Source organism: Mytilus californianus, unplaced genomic scaffold, assembly GCF_021869535.1.
Source record: "Mytilus californianus isolate M0D057914Y unplaced genomic scaffold, xbMytCali1.0.p SCAF_7, whole genome shotgun sequence".
In the NCBI taxonomy this organism is placed as follows: Eukaryota; Metazoa; Mollusca; class Bivalvia; order Mytilida; family Mytilidae; genus Mytilus; species Mytilus californianus.
In genome coordinates, this window is record NW_026262723.1 from 78295036 (window position 1) to 78309581 (window position 14546).

The 14546-nt window shown below is 32.4% G+C and overlaps 1 protein-coding gene across 2 annotated transcripts in view; it reads left to right on the forward strand.

The window, feature by feature from the left end:
* LOC127710245 (AP2-associated protein kinase 1-like) overlaps window positions 1-14546 on the forward strand; it is a 51250-nt gene that overhangs the window by 6007 nt on the left and 30697 nt on the right. For both annotated transcript variants that reach the window (XM_052216015.1, XM_052216014.1), the window contains exons 3-4: window positions 8514-8619; window positions 9983-10122. In XM_052216015.1, coding sequence (XP_052071975.1) covers window positions 8514-8619; window positions 9983-10122 — 246 coding nt within the window. The remainder of the gene's footprint in view (window positions 1-8513; window positions 8620-9982; window positions 10123-14546) is intronic.

The following is a 14546-nucleotide window of genomic DNA, read 5'->3' on the forward strand; positions in this document are numbered from 1 at the left end:
TGAATTGTTTATATCTATTGACGTGAGCTCCCTTTCGTTTTTTATAAAATTTAGATTTTGCGTTTCCGAGTTGTGGGGTTTTATTCATTAAAAAAAGGGGGATTTTCCAGTTTTCGGACAATAAGTCAAGAATGCTTTCACCAACTTGCAAGAAATTGTGGTGAATTGTTTATATCTATTGACATGAGCTCCCTTTCAATTTTTATAAATTTTAGATTTTACGTTTCCGAGTTACAGGGTTTTATTCATAAAAAAAGTGGGGATTTTCCAGTTATCGGACAAAAACTCAAAAATGCTTTCAGCAATTCTTATGAAACTTTGGTGAATTGTTTGTATGTATTGATGTAAGCTCCCTTTAGAATTTTATAAATTTTACATTTTACATTTCTTAGTTATGGGGTTTTATTCATTAAAAAAAGGGGTGATTTTCCAGTTTTCGGATAATAACTCAAAAATGCTGTCACCAATTCTCATGAAACTTTGGTGAATTGTTTATATCTATTGATGTAAGCTCCCTTTTTATTTTCATAAATTTCTAATATGACATTGAGAATTAATTGAACTTTATTTGTTTATCATGTTTATAGTCTGACAACAGATTTACTAAGTATTGCACAACAGCAAGAAATCTTTAATTGAACATAAATTCAATTCATATGTTTAATAATAATATTGAATGCTGGTATTCATCCATACATTACATTTTTAAAAAGCTGAATATTCATAATTTGGAGGTAAAGCTCAACTTTTTTATCAAGTCAGTTAAGCAAAAACTTTGTAACAGTTTTGTAAAATTTTGGAACACAAAAAGAAGAGATACAAAGAGTAGTAAATTAGATACTTATTTCAAACTTAAAACTTGTTTTTCGAAAGAAATGTATCTATCTTTAAACAATTTTCAATTGAGAAGTGCCATATGTAAAATCAGAATCAGTGCACATGATCTCAAAATAGAAAGAGACAGGTATAAAACTTTATATATAGAAAGAGACCAAAGGCTTTGTAAGAAATGTACTCTAAATCTGGTTGAAGATGAACAACATTTTATTACTAGTTGTCCAGCATACAATAATGATAGGGAGATATTTTTCAATGAGATAAACTGTATCTGTCCCAATTTTATATATCTTTCAAATGAGGCAAAATTTGTTTGGTTATTTACTAATGAAAATTTGTCTATACTTAAATATTTAGGGAGCTATATTATTACATGTCTAGATGTTAGACGAAATGTTGATTAATGTATGTAATAACAATGATAATTGTAATGATTTTATAGTTCTGATCCTGCCTGGAATTAAATGTATGTTATTATACGACCGCAAAAATTGAAAATTTTTTGGTCGTATATTGGTATGACGTTGGCGGCGTCGTCGTCGTCGTCGTCGTCCGGCGTCGTCCGAAGACACATTGGTTTTCGCACTCTAACTTTAGTTTAAGTGAATGGATCTCCATGAAATTTTACCATAAGGTTCAATACCACGAAAGGAAGGTGGGGATTGATTTTGGGGGTTATGGTACCAACAGTTAAGGAATTAGGGGCCAAAAGGGGCCAAAAATAAGCATTTTTGTAACTTCCAGACAATAACTTGTGTGTAAGTGTATGGATCTCTCTGACATTGTACCACAAGGTTCCATATCACAAAGGGAAGGCTGTAATTGATTTTGGGGGTAATTGCCTCAAAATTTTAGGAATTAGGGGCCAAAAAAAGGGGCAAAAAACAAGCATTTTTCTAGTTTCATGACAATAACTTGTGTGTAAGTGTTTGGATATTTCTGAAATTGTACTACAAGGTTCCATATCACAAAGGGAAAGCTGGAATTGAGTTTGGGGGTAATTGCCCGAAACGTTTAGGAATTTGGGGCCAAAAAGGGGCCAAAAATAAGCATTTTTCTAGTTTCCAGACAATAACTTGTGTTCAAGTGTATGGATCTCTCTGAAATTGTACTGCAAGGTACCATACCACAAAGGGAAGGCTGGGATTGAGTTTGGGGGTGATGAATCATAAGGGGGTTCAAAAAATTTGGGGGGGGGGATTTTTTTTTTTTCTTTTTTTTTCTTTTTTTCCTTTTTTTTTTCTTTTAAAATTTCCCATTTTAAGTTGGTTATTTCTGATTAATATTTAAAAGCAAATAATAATGATATGGTAGGAGATACACACCAAACAGGATGTGTAAATTATTATATAATAAGTATTGTGCAATAGCAAGAAATCTTCAATTGCACAGTATTGCGCAATAGCAAGAAATCTTCAATTGCACAGTATTGCGCAATAGCAAGAAATCTTCAATTACACAGTATTGCGCAATAGCAAGAAATATCCAATAGCACAATATTGCGCAATAGCAAGAAATTGTCAATTGTACAGTATTGCACAATAGCAAGAAATATTCAATTGCACAGTATTGTGCAAAAGAAGATACTTCGTATAAATTGCTTATTTCTTGATCAATTTCAATGGGGTTTTATTCTTGAATTCTTGGGGTTCTTTAATATGCTGAATCTAACCGTGTATTAAGTTTTTGGATTTTGGGCCCCGTTTTTAAATTGGTCCACATTGAGGTCCAAAGGGTCCAAAATTTAACTTTGTTTGATTTCATCAAAAATTGAATTATTGGGGTTCTTTGATATGCCGAATCTAACCGTGTATTTAGATTCTTAATTTTTGGTTCCTTTTTCAAATTGGTCTACATTAAGGTCAAAAGGGTCCAAAATTAAACTTAGTTTGATTTTAACAAAAATTGAATTTTTAGGGTACTTTGATATGCTGAATCTAAACATGTATTTAGATTTTTGATTATGGGCCCAGTTTTCAAGTTGGTCCAAATTGGGGTCCAAAATTAAACTTTGTTTGATTTCAACAAAAATTGAATATATGGGGTTCTTTGATATGCTGAATCTAACCATGTATTTAGATTTTTGATTTTTGGGCCCCGTTATCAACTTTGTCCACATTGAGGTCAAAAGGGTCCAAAATTAAACTTTGTTTGATTTCATCAAAAATTGAATTGTTGGGGTTCTTTGATATGCCAAATCTAACCGTGTATTTAGATTTTTAATTTTGGGTCCTGTTTTTAAATTGGTCTACATTAAGGTCCAAAGGGTCCAAAATTAAACTTAGTTTGATTTTAACAAAAATTGAATTTTTAGGGTACTTTGATATGCTGAATCTAAACATGTGTTTAGATTTTTGATTATGGGCCCAGATTTCAAGTTGGTCCAAGTTGGGGTCCAAAATTAAACTTTGTTTGATTTCAACAAAAATTGAATATATGGGGTTCTTTGATATGCTGAATCTAAACATGTATTTAGATTTTAGATTTTTGGCCCAGTTTTCAAGTTGGTCCAAATTGGGGTCCAAAATTAAACTTTGTTTGTTTTAAACAAAAATTGAATATATGGGGTTCTTTGATATGCTGAATCTAACCATGTATTTAGATTTTTTATTTGTGGACCCCCTATCAAATTGGTTCATATTGAGGTCAAAAGGGTCCAAAATTAAACTTTGTTTGATTTCATCAAAAATTGAATTATTGGGGTTCTTTGATATGCCAAATCTAACCGTGTATTTAGATTTTTAATTTTGGGTCCTGTTTTTAAATTGGTCTACATTAAGGTCCAAAAGGTCCAAAATTTAACTTTGTTTGATTTTAACAAAAATTGAATTCTTGGGGTTCTTTGATATGCTGAATCTAAACATGTGTTTAGATTTTTGATTATGGGCCCAGTTTTCAAGTTGGTCCAAGTTGGGGTCCAAAATTAAACTTTGTTTGATTTCAACAAAAATTGAATATATGGGGTTCTTTGATATGCTGAATCTAAACATGTATTTAGATTTTAGATTTTTGGCCCAGTTTTCAAGTTGGTCGAAATTGGGGTCCAAAATGAAACTTTGTTTGATTTCAACAAAATTTGAATATATGGGGTTCTTTGATATGCTGAATCTTACCATGTATTTAGATTTTTTATTTGTGGGCCCGCTATCAAATTGGTTCATATTGAGGTCAAAAGGGTCCAAAATTAAACTTTGTTTGATTTCATCAAAAATTGAATTATTGGGGTTCTTTGATATGCCAAATCTAACCGTGTATTTAGATTTTTAATTTTGGGTCCCGTTTTTTAAATTGGTCTACATTAAGGCCCAAAGGGTCCAAAATTAAACTTAGTTTGATTTTTAAAAAAATTGAATTTTTGGGGTTCTTTGATATGCTGAATCTAAACATGTGTTTAGATTTTTGATTATGGGACCAGTTTTCAAGTTGGTCCAAGTTGGGGTCCAAAATTAAACTTTGTTTGATTTCAACAAAAATTGAATATATGGGGTTCTTTGATATGCTGAATCTAAACATGTATTTAGATTTTAGATTTTTGGCCCAGTTTTCAAGTTGGTTCAAATTAGGGTCCAAAATTTAACTTTGTTTGATTTCAACAAAAATTGAATATATGGGGTTCTTTGATATGCTGAATCTTACCATGTATTTAGGTTTTTTATTTTGTGGGCCCGCTATCAAATTGGTTCATATTGAGGTCAAAAGGGTCCAAAATTAAACTTTGTTTGATTTCATCAAAAATTGAATTATTGGGGTTCTTTGATATGCCAAATCTAACCGTGTATTTAGATTTTTAATTTTGGGTCCCGTTTTTTAAATTGGTCTACATTAAGGTCCAAAGGGTCCAAAATTAAACTTAGTTTGATTTTAACAAAAATTGAATTCTTGGGGTACTTTGATATGCTGAATCTAAACATGTGTTTAGATTTTTGATTATGGGACCAGTTTTCAAGTTTGTCCAAGTTGGGGTCCAAAATTAAACTTTGTTTGATTTCAACAAAAATTGAATATATGGGGTTCTTTGATATGCTGAATCTAACCATGTATTTTGATTTTGGACATTGGACCATAATAGGTAAATTAAAAAAATTGAAGTTCTTAGACCACATTCTTTCTGTGTCAGAAATCTATGCTGTGTCAAATATTTAATCACAATCCAAATTTAGAGCTGTATCAAGCTTGAATGTTGTGTCCATACTTGCCCCAACTGTTCAGGGTTCGACCTCTGCGGTCGTATCAAGCTGCGCCCAGCGAAGCATTTTATTTTTTTTATAGAATGAAGAAAATAACATCTGTCTGAACTTTTTAATGTTTCATTTTTATACGACCGCAAAAATTGAAAATTTTTTGGTCGTATATTGGTATGACGTTGGCGGCGTCGTCGTCGTCGTCGTCGTCGTCGTCCGTCGTCGTCCGAAGACACATTGGTTTTCGCACTTTAACTTTAGTTTAAGTGAATGGATCTCCATGAAATTTTACCATAAGGTTCAATACCACGAAAGGAAGGTGGGGATTGATTTTGGGGGTTATGGTACCAACAGTTAAGGAATTAGGGGCCAAAAAGGGGCCAAAAATAAGCATTTTTGTAACTTCCAGACAATAACTTGTGTGTAAGTGTATGGATCTCTCTGACATTGTACCACAAGGTTCCATATCACAAAAGGAATGCTGGGATTGATTTTGGGGGTAATTGCCTCAAAATTTTAGGAATTAGGGGCCAAAAAAGGGGCAAAAAACAAGCATTTTTCTAGTTTCATGACAATAACTTGTGTGTAAGTGTTTGGATATTTCTGAAATTGTACTACAAGGTTCCATATCACAAAGGGAAAGCTGGAATTGAGTTTGGGGGTAATTGCCCGAAACGTTTAGGAATTGGGGGCCAAAAAGGGGCCAAAAATAAGCATTTTTCTAGTTTCCAGACAATAACTTGTGTTCAAGTGTATGGATCTCTCTGAAATTGTACTGCAAGGTACCATACCACAAAGGGAAGGCTGGGATTGAGTTTGGGGGTGATGAATCATAAGGGGGTTCAAAAAATTGGGGGGGGGGGGATTTTTTTTTTCTTTTTTTTTCTTTTTTTCCTTTTTTTTTTCTTTTAAAATTTCCCATTTTAAGTTGGTTATTTCTGATTAATATTTAAAAGCAAATAATAATGATATGGTAGGAGATACACACCAAACAGGATGTGTAAATTATTATATAATAAGTATTGTGCAATAGCAAGAAATTTTCAATTGCACAGTATTGCACAATTGCAAGAAATCTTCAATTGCACAGTATTGCGTAATAGCAAGAAATCTTCAATTGCACAGTATTGCGCAATAGCAAGAAATATCCAATAGCACAATATTGCGCAATAGCAAGAAATTGTCAATTGTACAGTATTGCACAATAGCAAGAAATATTCAATTGCACAGTATTGTGCAAAAGAAGATACTTCGTATAAATTGCTTATTTCTTGATCAATTTCAATGGGGTTTTATTCTTGAATTCTTGGGGTTCTTTAATATGCTGAATCTAACCGTGTATTAAGTTTTTGGATTTTGGGCCCCGTTTTTAAATTGGTCCACATTGAGGTCCAAAGGGTTCAAAATTTAACTTTGTTTGATTTCATCAAAAATTGAATTATTGGGGTTCTTTGATATGCCGAATCTAACCGTGTATTTAGATTCTTAATTTTTGGTTCCGTTTTCAAATTGGTCTACATTAAGGTCAAAAGGGTCCAAAATTAAACTTAGTTTGATTTTAACAAAAATTGAATTTTTAGGGTACTTTGATATGTTGAATCTAAACATGTATTTAGATTTTTTATTATTGGCCCAGTTTTCAAGTTGGTCCAAATCGGGGTCCAAAATTAAACTTTGTTTGATTTCAACAAAAATTGAATATATGGGGTTCTTTGATATGCTGAATCTAACCATGTATTTAGATTTTTGATTTTTGGGCCCCGTTATCAACTTTGTCCACATTGAGGTCAAAAGGGTCAAAAATTAAACTTTGTTTGATTTCATCAAAAATTGAATTCTTGGGGTTCTTTGATATGCTGAATCTAACCATGTATTTAGATTTTTTATTTGTGGACCCGCTATCAAATTGGTTCATATTGAGGTCAAAAGGGTCCAAAATTAAACTTTGTTTAATTTCATCAAAAATTGAATTATTGGGGTTCTTTGATATGCCGAATCTAACCGTGTATTTAGATTTTTAATTTTGGGTCCCGTTTTTAAATTGGTCTACATTAAGGTCCAAAGGGTCCAAAATTAAACTTAGTTTGATTTTAACAAAAATTGAATTCTTGGGGTTCTTTGATATGCTGAATCTAAACATGTGTTTAGATTTTTGATTATGGGCCCAGTTTTCAAGTTGGTCCAAGTTGGGGCCCAAAATTAAACTTTGTTTGATTTCAACAAAAATTGAATATATGGGGTTCTTTGATATGCTGAATCTTACCATGTATTTAGATTTTTTATTTTGTGGGCCTGCTATCAAATTGGTTCATATTGAGGTCTAAAGGGTCCAAAATTAAACTTTGTTTGATTTTAACAAAAATTGAATTTTTGGGGTTCTTTGATATGCTGAATCTAAACATGTGTTTAGATTTTTGATTATGGGACCAGTTTTCAAGTTTGTCCAAGTTGGGGTCCAAAATTAAACTTTGTTTGATTTCAACAAAAATTGAATATATGGGGTTCTTTGATATGCTGAATCTAACCATGTATTTTGATTTTGGACATTGGACCATAATAGGTAAATTAAAAAAATTGAAGTTCTTAGACCACATTCTTTCTGTGTCAGAAACCTATGCTGTGTCAAATATTAAATCACAATCCAAATTCAGAGCTGTATCAAGCTTGAATGTTGTGTCCATACTTGCCCCAACTGTTCAGGGTTCGACCTCTGCGGTCGTATCAAGCTGCGCCCAGCGAAGCATTTTATTATATATAAAAATGTTTTTCTGTTACAAATCATGATGTATTGTTTTATGTGTACATGTTATGCTGCCCATCAAGGGCCCTTGATTGGAATAATAAATATTCTTATTCTTATTCTTATAACCAATTTCAAGTTCTTTGAATACATTTATTCAGAAACCTATAATATGTCAAATATTTAATTACAATCCAAATTCAGACCTGAATCAAGCTTGAATATTGTGTCCATTTTTGCCCCAACTGTTCAGGGTTGGACCTCTGCAGGCGTATCTAGCTGCGCTCAGCGAAGCAGTTTATTATGGAAGATAACTTCATTGACTAGACTGAAGTTGACTAGTTTTGAGATAAATTCATAAAATGATTTGCTGTGTTTTACATCATTACTCTCCTATTGAGCATTTTACATGGGACAGCAAAACGATGCAACAAGTTGTAAAAAAACTGAAACCAAACATATAGTCAGTCTGTAATTTAAGACTAAAAAACAAAGAAATAACAAGTGAAACAGACCTTATAGTTTATTTCAGTTAATAAGTGGATCAATTTCTTCTAGGCTGGGATCACAGTTCAACTCTGCTTCACTAATGATTTCCATAAACAAACATTCAGTCCCCCCCCCCCCCCCCCCCAAAAAAAATAAAAAAATTGTGTTCTTAAAAATAATCTGTTATAAAACAAGTAACACTTTCTGCAAAAAATGTAATTGGACTCATGTATATATTATATTTATTATAAAACTTTTCATTTCAGAGAACTTTGACTGGACACAAGAATATAATTCGATATGTAGACTCTAGTATTACTTTGACTCCTAACCGAGTCTATGAAGTGATGATATTAATGCAGTATTGTAGATGTGAGTGTCTTGTATGGGGTTATTAGTTTTACGAAAACTAGAAAAAGTAGAAACAATCAAATATTATTCTAACCATGTTTTAGAAGCTTCAGCAATGCAAGCAAAGTAATCTCGGAATGACAAACTGGTAACATAAAAGTTAGGGCCCAGGTTAAAATCAGCAGAGCTTTATAGTAATCACTCCTGTCTGTAAATGCATGTCTGTCTTTCTGTCGGTTCACACTTCTATGATGTATGCTAAGTCAAGATTGCCTCTACTGATTTCAATATTTTTTATGCACAGTGTTATATTGATAAAAGAGAGGCGAAGGATACTGAATTGACATTCAAACTCACAAGTCGAAAATAAACTGACAACGCCATGGCTAAAAAAGAAAAAGACAAACAGACAAACAACAGTACACAAAACACAACATAGAAAACCAAAGAATGAGCAACACAAACTCCACCAAAAGCTGGGGGTGATCTCAGGTGCTCTGGAAGGGAAAGCAGATCCTGCTCCACAAAGGCGTCTTTCAATTTTTATAAATATTAGTAAATAAATTTTGGTTAAAAAATCACAAAATTTTGAGAAATTCTTTTTGCAAGTGCAAAATCTCCAGAAGTATGACTAGGGTTGGAACACAATTTTGTACAGTTGTTGTGTCTCATATGTAGATTGTGAATATGAATATTGTAGATTATGTATTTTTTGTGGAAATTTGGGGAAAATAATTGCAGTAAAGAATTACAAATTTTGAGAAACAGTTTTATGTGCTAGGATTTCAATGACATTTTTTTTCTGATGTCTAAATTATTTTTGGTCACCATAATATGTTAAACATTGAAAGTGCATGGATTTTTACAAAATTTGATACATAGGTAGAAAAATAATATCATTTCTGGTGTCATGAAATTATCTACTGGCTTCCATAATCAAAATGTATTGATTTCAGGGGTTTTTGTTTCTGTGACTTACACAACACTGTGCAGTCATGGCCCTTGAATGACTTTCAAGAGCTGATATTGTGATTATACTGTGGTTTTTTTTCTTCGATTTGCTGATATTTGAATAACTTCAACTTAAATGCTAATATTTGAATATGACTTCTCTTAGAGAGATGGTAATCAGAATAAAACTAGTAATTCATATGAAACAAGATATTTTCTATTAAAAAAAAAACACCACAAAAATTATTATTTTTTATTAGTTTTTTAACAACACTTTCAAAATAAAAACACATAGAAACTAAATACTGTACTACTGTTACTGTTATTATAAATGGATGAATAAATTGTTACAACAAAATGACAGTCTTGTGAATGATTGTATTTTTTTGCATTTGATGTCTTTTAAAACTGATGTCATGTGATTTAATTCCAGCCAATGTGATACAGTTAATGAATGACAGACTGACTGTAGGTTTTACAGAGAAAGAAGTGCTACGTATTTTCTGTGATACTTGTGAAGCTGTTGCCAGACTTCATCATTGCCAAACACCGATAATCCACAGGGATTTAAAGGTAAAACTTTCAAAGATTTATATTCAAGGCATTTTATAGATTTTGAAGTAGATATTTTAAGATGGATAAAAGGACGACTATCTGCTTACTGCATACACAATTTTTATATAGTAGACAGCAGTGGAGCAGCTTTGCTGGTGGAAATCCACTGTCAACAATATACTTTTGAAAGCTATGTTATATTTTGTGCCCTCTTTTCTCTATGTTTTTCTGTGAATTTCTCCTTTTAACAACCCTGACAGTTGTATAGTTCGAGCTCTTATGGAATAGTCTTATTACTTCACTTTATTAAGGGTGTACTATAAATATGGAGAGTCTGTCCATTCGTTTGTTTGTTCATCGTTGGTCTTATGTATCTACAACTGCTGCTGAACCACACGACAGAATTTTATGAAACTTTTACAGAATCTTACCCACATGATGTTATTTTGCACTTCATTTTTCAAATCTTTATCTGAAAGATTTTGGCAGTTAACTTTGGCATGACATGGGCTTTGTCATATCCACACAATGCAGTTCACATTTGTATCTGCTTCTCCTAAACCCCTAATCCGAATTTATTGAAACTTTCTCTGAATCTTTCCCATATAAATATTTTGTACACCTCTTAAATTTTTTATATATATTTTTTTCAGGGTTAACTCTTTAATAGCAAATCCATGACTTCACCATTGTATCATCTTTGGGTACCCATTTTGTATTTGCAACTCCTTCAAAACTCCTTATTAGAAATTATCTAAACTGAAGTCTTAACCATATTATATTATTGTGCACCTCTTATTTTGAGTTTTATTTGTCTAAATTTACTTTTTTGGTTTCCCTAAGCAATCATTGACCTTGCCATTGCTTTAATTTATGTGGGGGAAGGACGTATTATTTTGTGAGTTTTGCTAGCAGTACCTCTAGTTGTCAAGCCTGCGACTTTTGTCGCAGAAAGCTCGACATAGGGATAGTGATCCGGCGGCGACGGGGGCGTTAGCTTACTTCTTAAAAGCTTTATATTTTAGAAGGTAGAAGACCTGGATGCTTCATACTTTGTATATAGATTCCTTATGTTACGAAGTTTCCGTCTGTCACATGTCCATTGTCCTTGACCTCATTTTCATGGTTCAGTGACTACTAGAAAAAAAAAGTTGTGATTTTTTGTAATGTTAATTTCTCTCTTATTATGAGTAATGTTATAACTTTATTTGGTATGTGCGTACCTATCAAGGTCCTCATGCCCGTCAGACGGTTTTCACTTGACCTCGACCTCATTTCATGGATCAGTGAACAAGGTTAACTTTTGGTGGTCAAGTCCATATCTCAGATACTATAAGCAATAGGATTGTAAGGTGTACATGTCCAACTGGCAGGTGTCATCTGACCTTGACCTCATTTTCATGGGTTAGTGGTTATAGTTAAGTTTTTGTGTTTTGGTCCGTTTTTCTTATACTTTATGCAATAGGTCTACTATGTTTGGTGTATGGAATGATTGTAAGGTGTACATGTCCAACTGGCAGGTGTCATCTGACTTTGACCTCATTTTCACGGTTCAGTGGTCAAAGTTAAGTTTTTGAGTTTTGGTTTTTTTTCTTATACTATATGCAATAAGTCAACTATATTTGGTGTATGGAAATATTCTATGATGTACATGTCAGTCTCGCAGGTTTTATTTGACCTTGACCTCATTTTCACGGTTCATTGCTCAGTGTTAAGTTTATGTGTTTCAGTCTGTTTTTCTTAGACTATAAGCAATAGGTCAGCTATATTTGTTGTATGGAAGGATTGTAAGCTGTTCATGTCTGCCTGGCATAGTTCATCTGACCTTGACCTCATTTTCACGATTCATTGGTCAATGTTTAGTTTTCTTGTTTAAGTCTGTTTCTTAGAAACTATAAGCAATAGGTCAACTATATTTAGTGTATTGAATGATTGTAAGGTGTACATGTATTTCTCGTTTGGTTTATATGACCTTGACTTCATTTTCTTGGATCATGTTAAGTTTATGTAATAGTTGTAGTAAAGCTTTCATTTAGGACTATCAACATAATATCAATGGTTAGTAAAGAAGGCGAGACATTTCAGCGTGTGCACTCTTGTTTTTATCTAGTGATTGGGAAACAAAAACTACATAATAAAATTATTGATAGATATCACATTTAATCAATAAATTTTGTTTTCTTACAATTTTTTGTGAGTCAATAGCATACCTGCCAGCTTTTGAAAATCCCCATAGGGATTTTTGGTGCGACAACATTATTAAATGTTACAATTTTTCGCGGCGTTTTTGTACTCTGGAATAGTGTCATATCTTTTTTTTCTTATGGTATACTGATGAAGTGCTAATATTAAAGCCCTTTTCTTCTTTTTATGTGCATAATTCTTCTACTTATATTATTGTGTAGAAGAGTTAGTACATAAGCTAGAATACCAGCAAATATCTTTTATCAATTTAGAAATATGGACAAAGAAAAACATTTTTTCTGATTCCTATTGAAAAATAAAAGACGGTACTTTAAATGATTTGATAATTTAATAACAAGAATAACAACACTGTAGGATCTGTTACAATATAAAGTGTAATGTCCATAAGCTACTATTTGATATGTTCATGGTAGCAGAGCAAATCAAATTGCATCAAAGTAAGCACTGTTCAGTAACTTATTTTCAAATTTTAATAGTCTGATTTAACTCAACATGCTCACATAAATGAAAATATTTAATGAACAATTTTTATACGACCGCAAAAAAATTTTGTGGTCGTATATTGGTATGACGTTGGCGTCGTCGTCGTCGTCGTCGTCGTCGTCGTCCGGCGTCGTCGTCGTCGTCGTCCGGCGTCGTCGTCCGAATACATATTGGTTTTCGCACTCTAACTTTAGTTTAAGTGAATGGATCTTTTTGAAATTTGACCATAAGGTTAAATACCACAAAAGGAAGGTTGGGATTGATTTTGGGGGTTATGGTACCAACAGTTAAGGAATTAGGGGCCAAAAAGGGGCCAAAAATGAGCATTTTCTAGTTTCCAGACAATAACTGTGGAACGGTGTATGGATCTCTCTGAAATTATACTACAAGTTTCCATACCACAAAGGGATGGTTAGGATTTGCTTTGGGGGGTTATGGCTCAAACCGTTTAGGAATTAGGGGCAAAAAAGGGGGAAAAACAAGGTTGTCCTGGTTAATGGACAAATACTTTAGTACAAAACATAATTTAAAGCAGTGTAAGGGAGATAAATCAAATACATCATTGAAATTATCTCCCTTACACTGCTTTTAAATTATGTATAAAGTAATGGTTAATGAACAATAAAGATAATCTAAAACAGTGTAAGGGAGGTAATCCAAATACAACGTTTTGGTTACTTCCCTTACACTGCTTTTAAATTATGTTTAAAGAAATGCATATTTATAAAGGAAGACCAGTAAAAATATCTGCAAATGTTTTCATCTTTTTATTTTACAAAAAAATCCATATGAAAGATTTGACACTATATTTTTATTAATTCTATTATAAAATAGATTAAGTTAGCACTATGGTAAATTTAAATGGGTAATTATGGTTGCCAACTCCATTGGAAATTTGAATTGAGATTATGACCATATCTTGAGGGAAAGAATTTTTTGGGGGGAAAAAGGGGGGGGGGATAAAAAGAAATTGTGGGGGGCCAATTTTTTCTCATTTCAGATTTCAGAAATTAAAAAGAATTATTCTTCAAATATTATTTTTTTTTCAAATTTCAAGAAGTAATCTTTAATTGCACAGTATGGCGCATTAGATTTGTAAAATCTTTGATCACATTTATTTATTTGTTATGCCGAATCTAACAGTGTATTTAGATTTTTAATTTTGGGTCAAGTTTTCAAATTGGTCTACATTAATGTCCAAAGGGTCCAAAATTAAACTTTGTTTGATTTTAGCAAAAATTGAATATATGAGGTTCTTTGATATGCTGAATCTAAACATGTATTTAGATTTTTGATTTTTGGCCCAGTTTTCAAGTTGGTCCAAATTGGGGTCCAAAATTTAACTTTGTTTGATTTCAACAAAAATTGAATATATGGGGTTCTTTGATATGCTGAATCTAACCATGTATTTAGATTTTTTATTTGTGGACCCCTTTATCTAATTGGTTCATATTGAGGTCAAAAGGGTCCAAAATTAAACTTTGTTTGATTTCATCTAAAATTGAATTATTGGGGTTCTTTGATATTCCAAATCTAACCGTGTATTTAGGTTTTTAATTTTGGGTCCTGTTTTTTAAATTGGTCTACATTGAGGTCCAAAGGGTCCAAAATTAAACTTAGTTTGATTTTAACAAAAATTGAATTCTTGGGGTTCTTTGATTTGCTGAATCTAAACATGTGTTTAGATTTTTGATTATGGGCCCAGTTTTCAAGTTGGTCCAAGATAGGGTCCAGTATTTAAACTTTGTTTGATT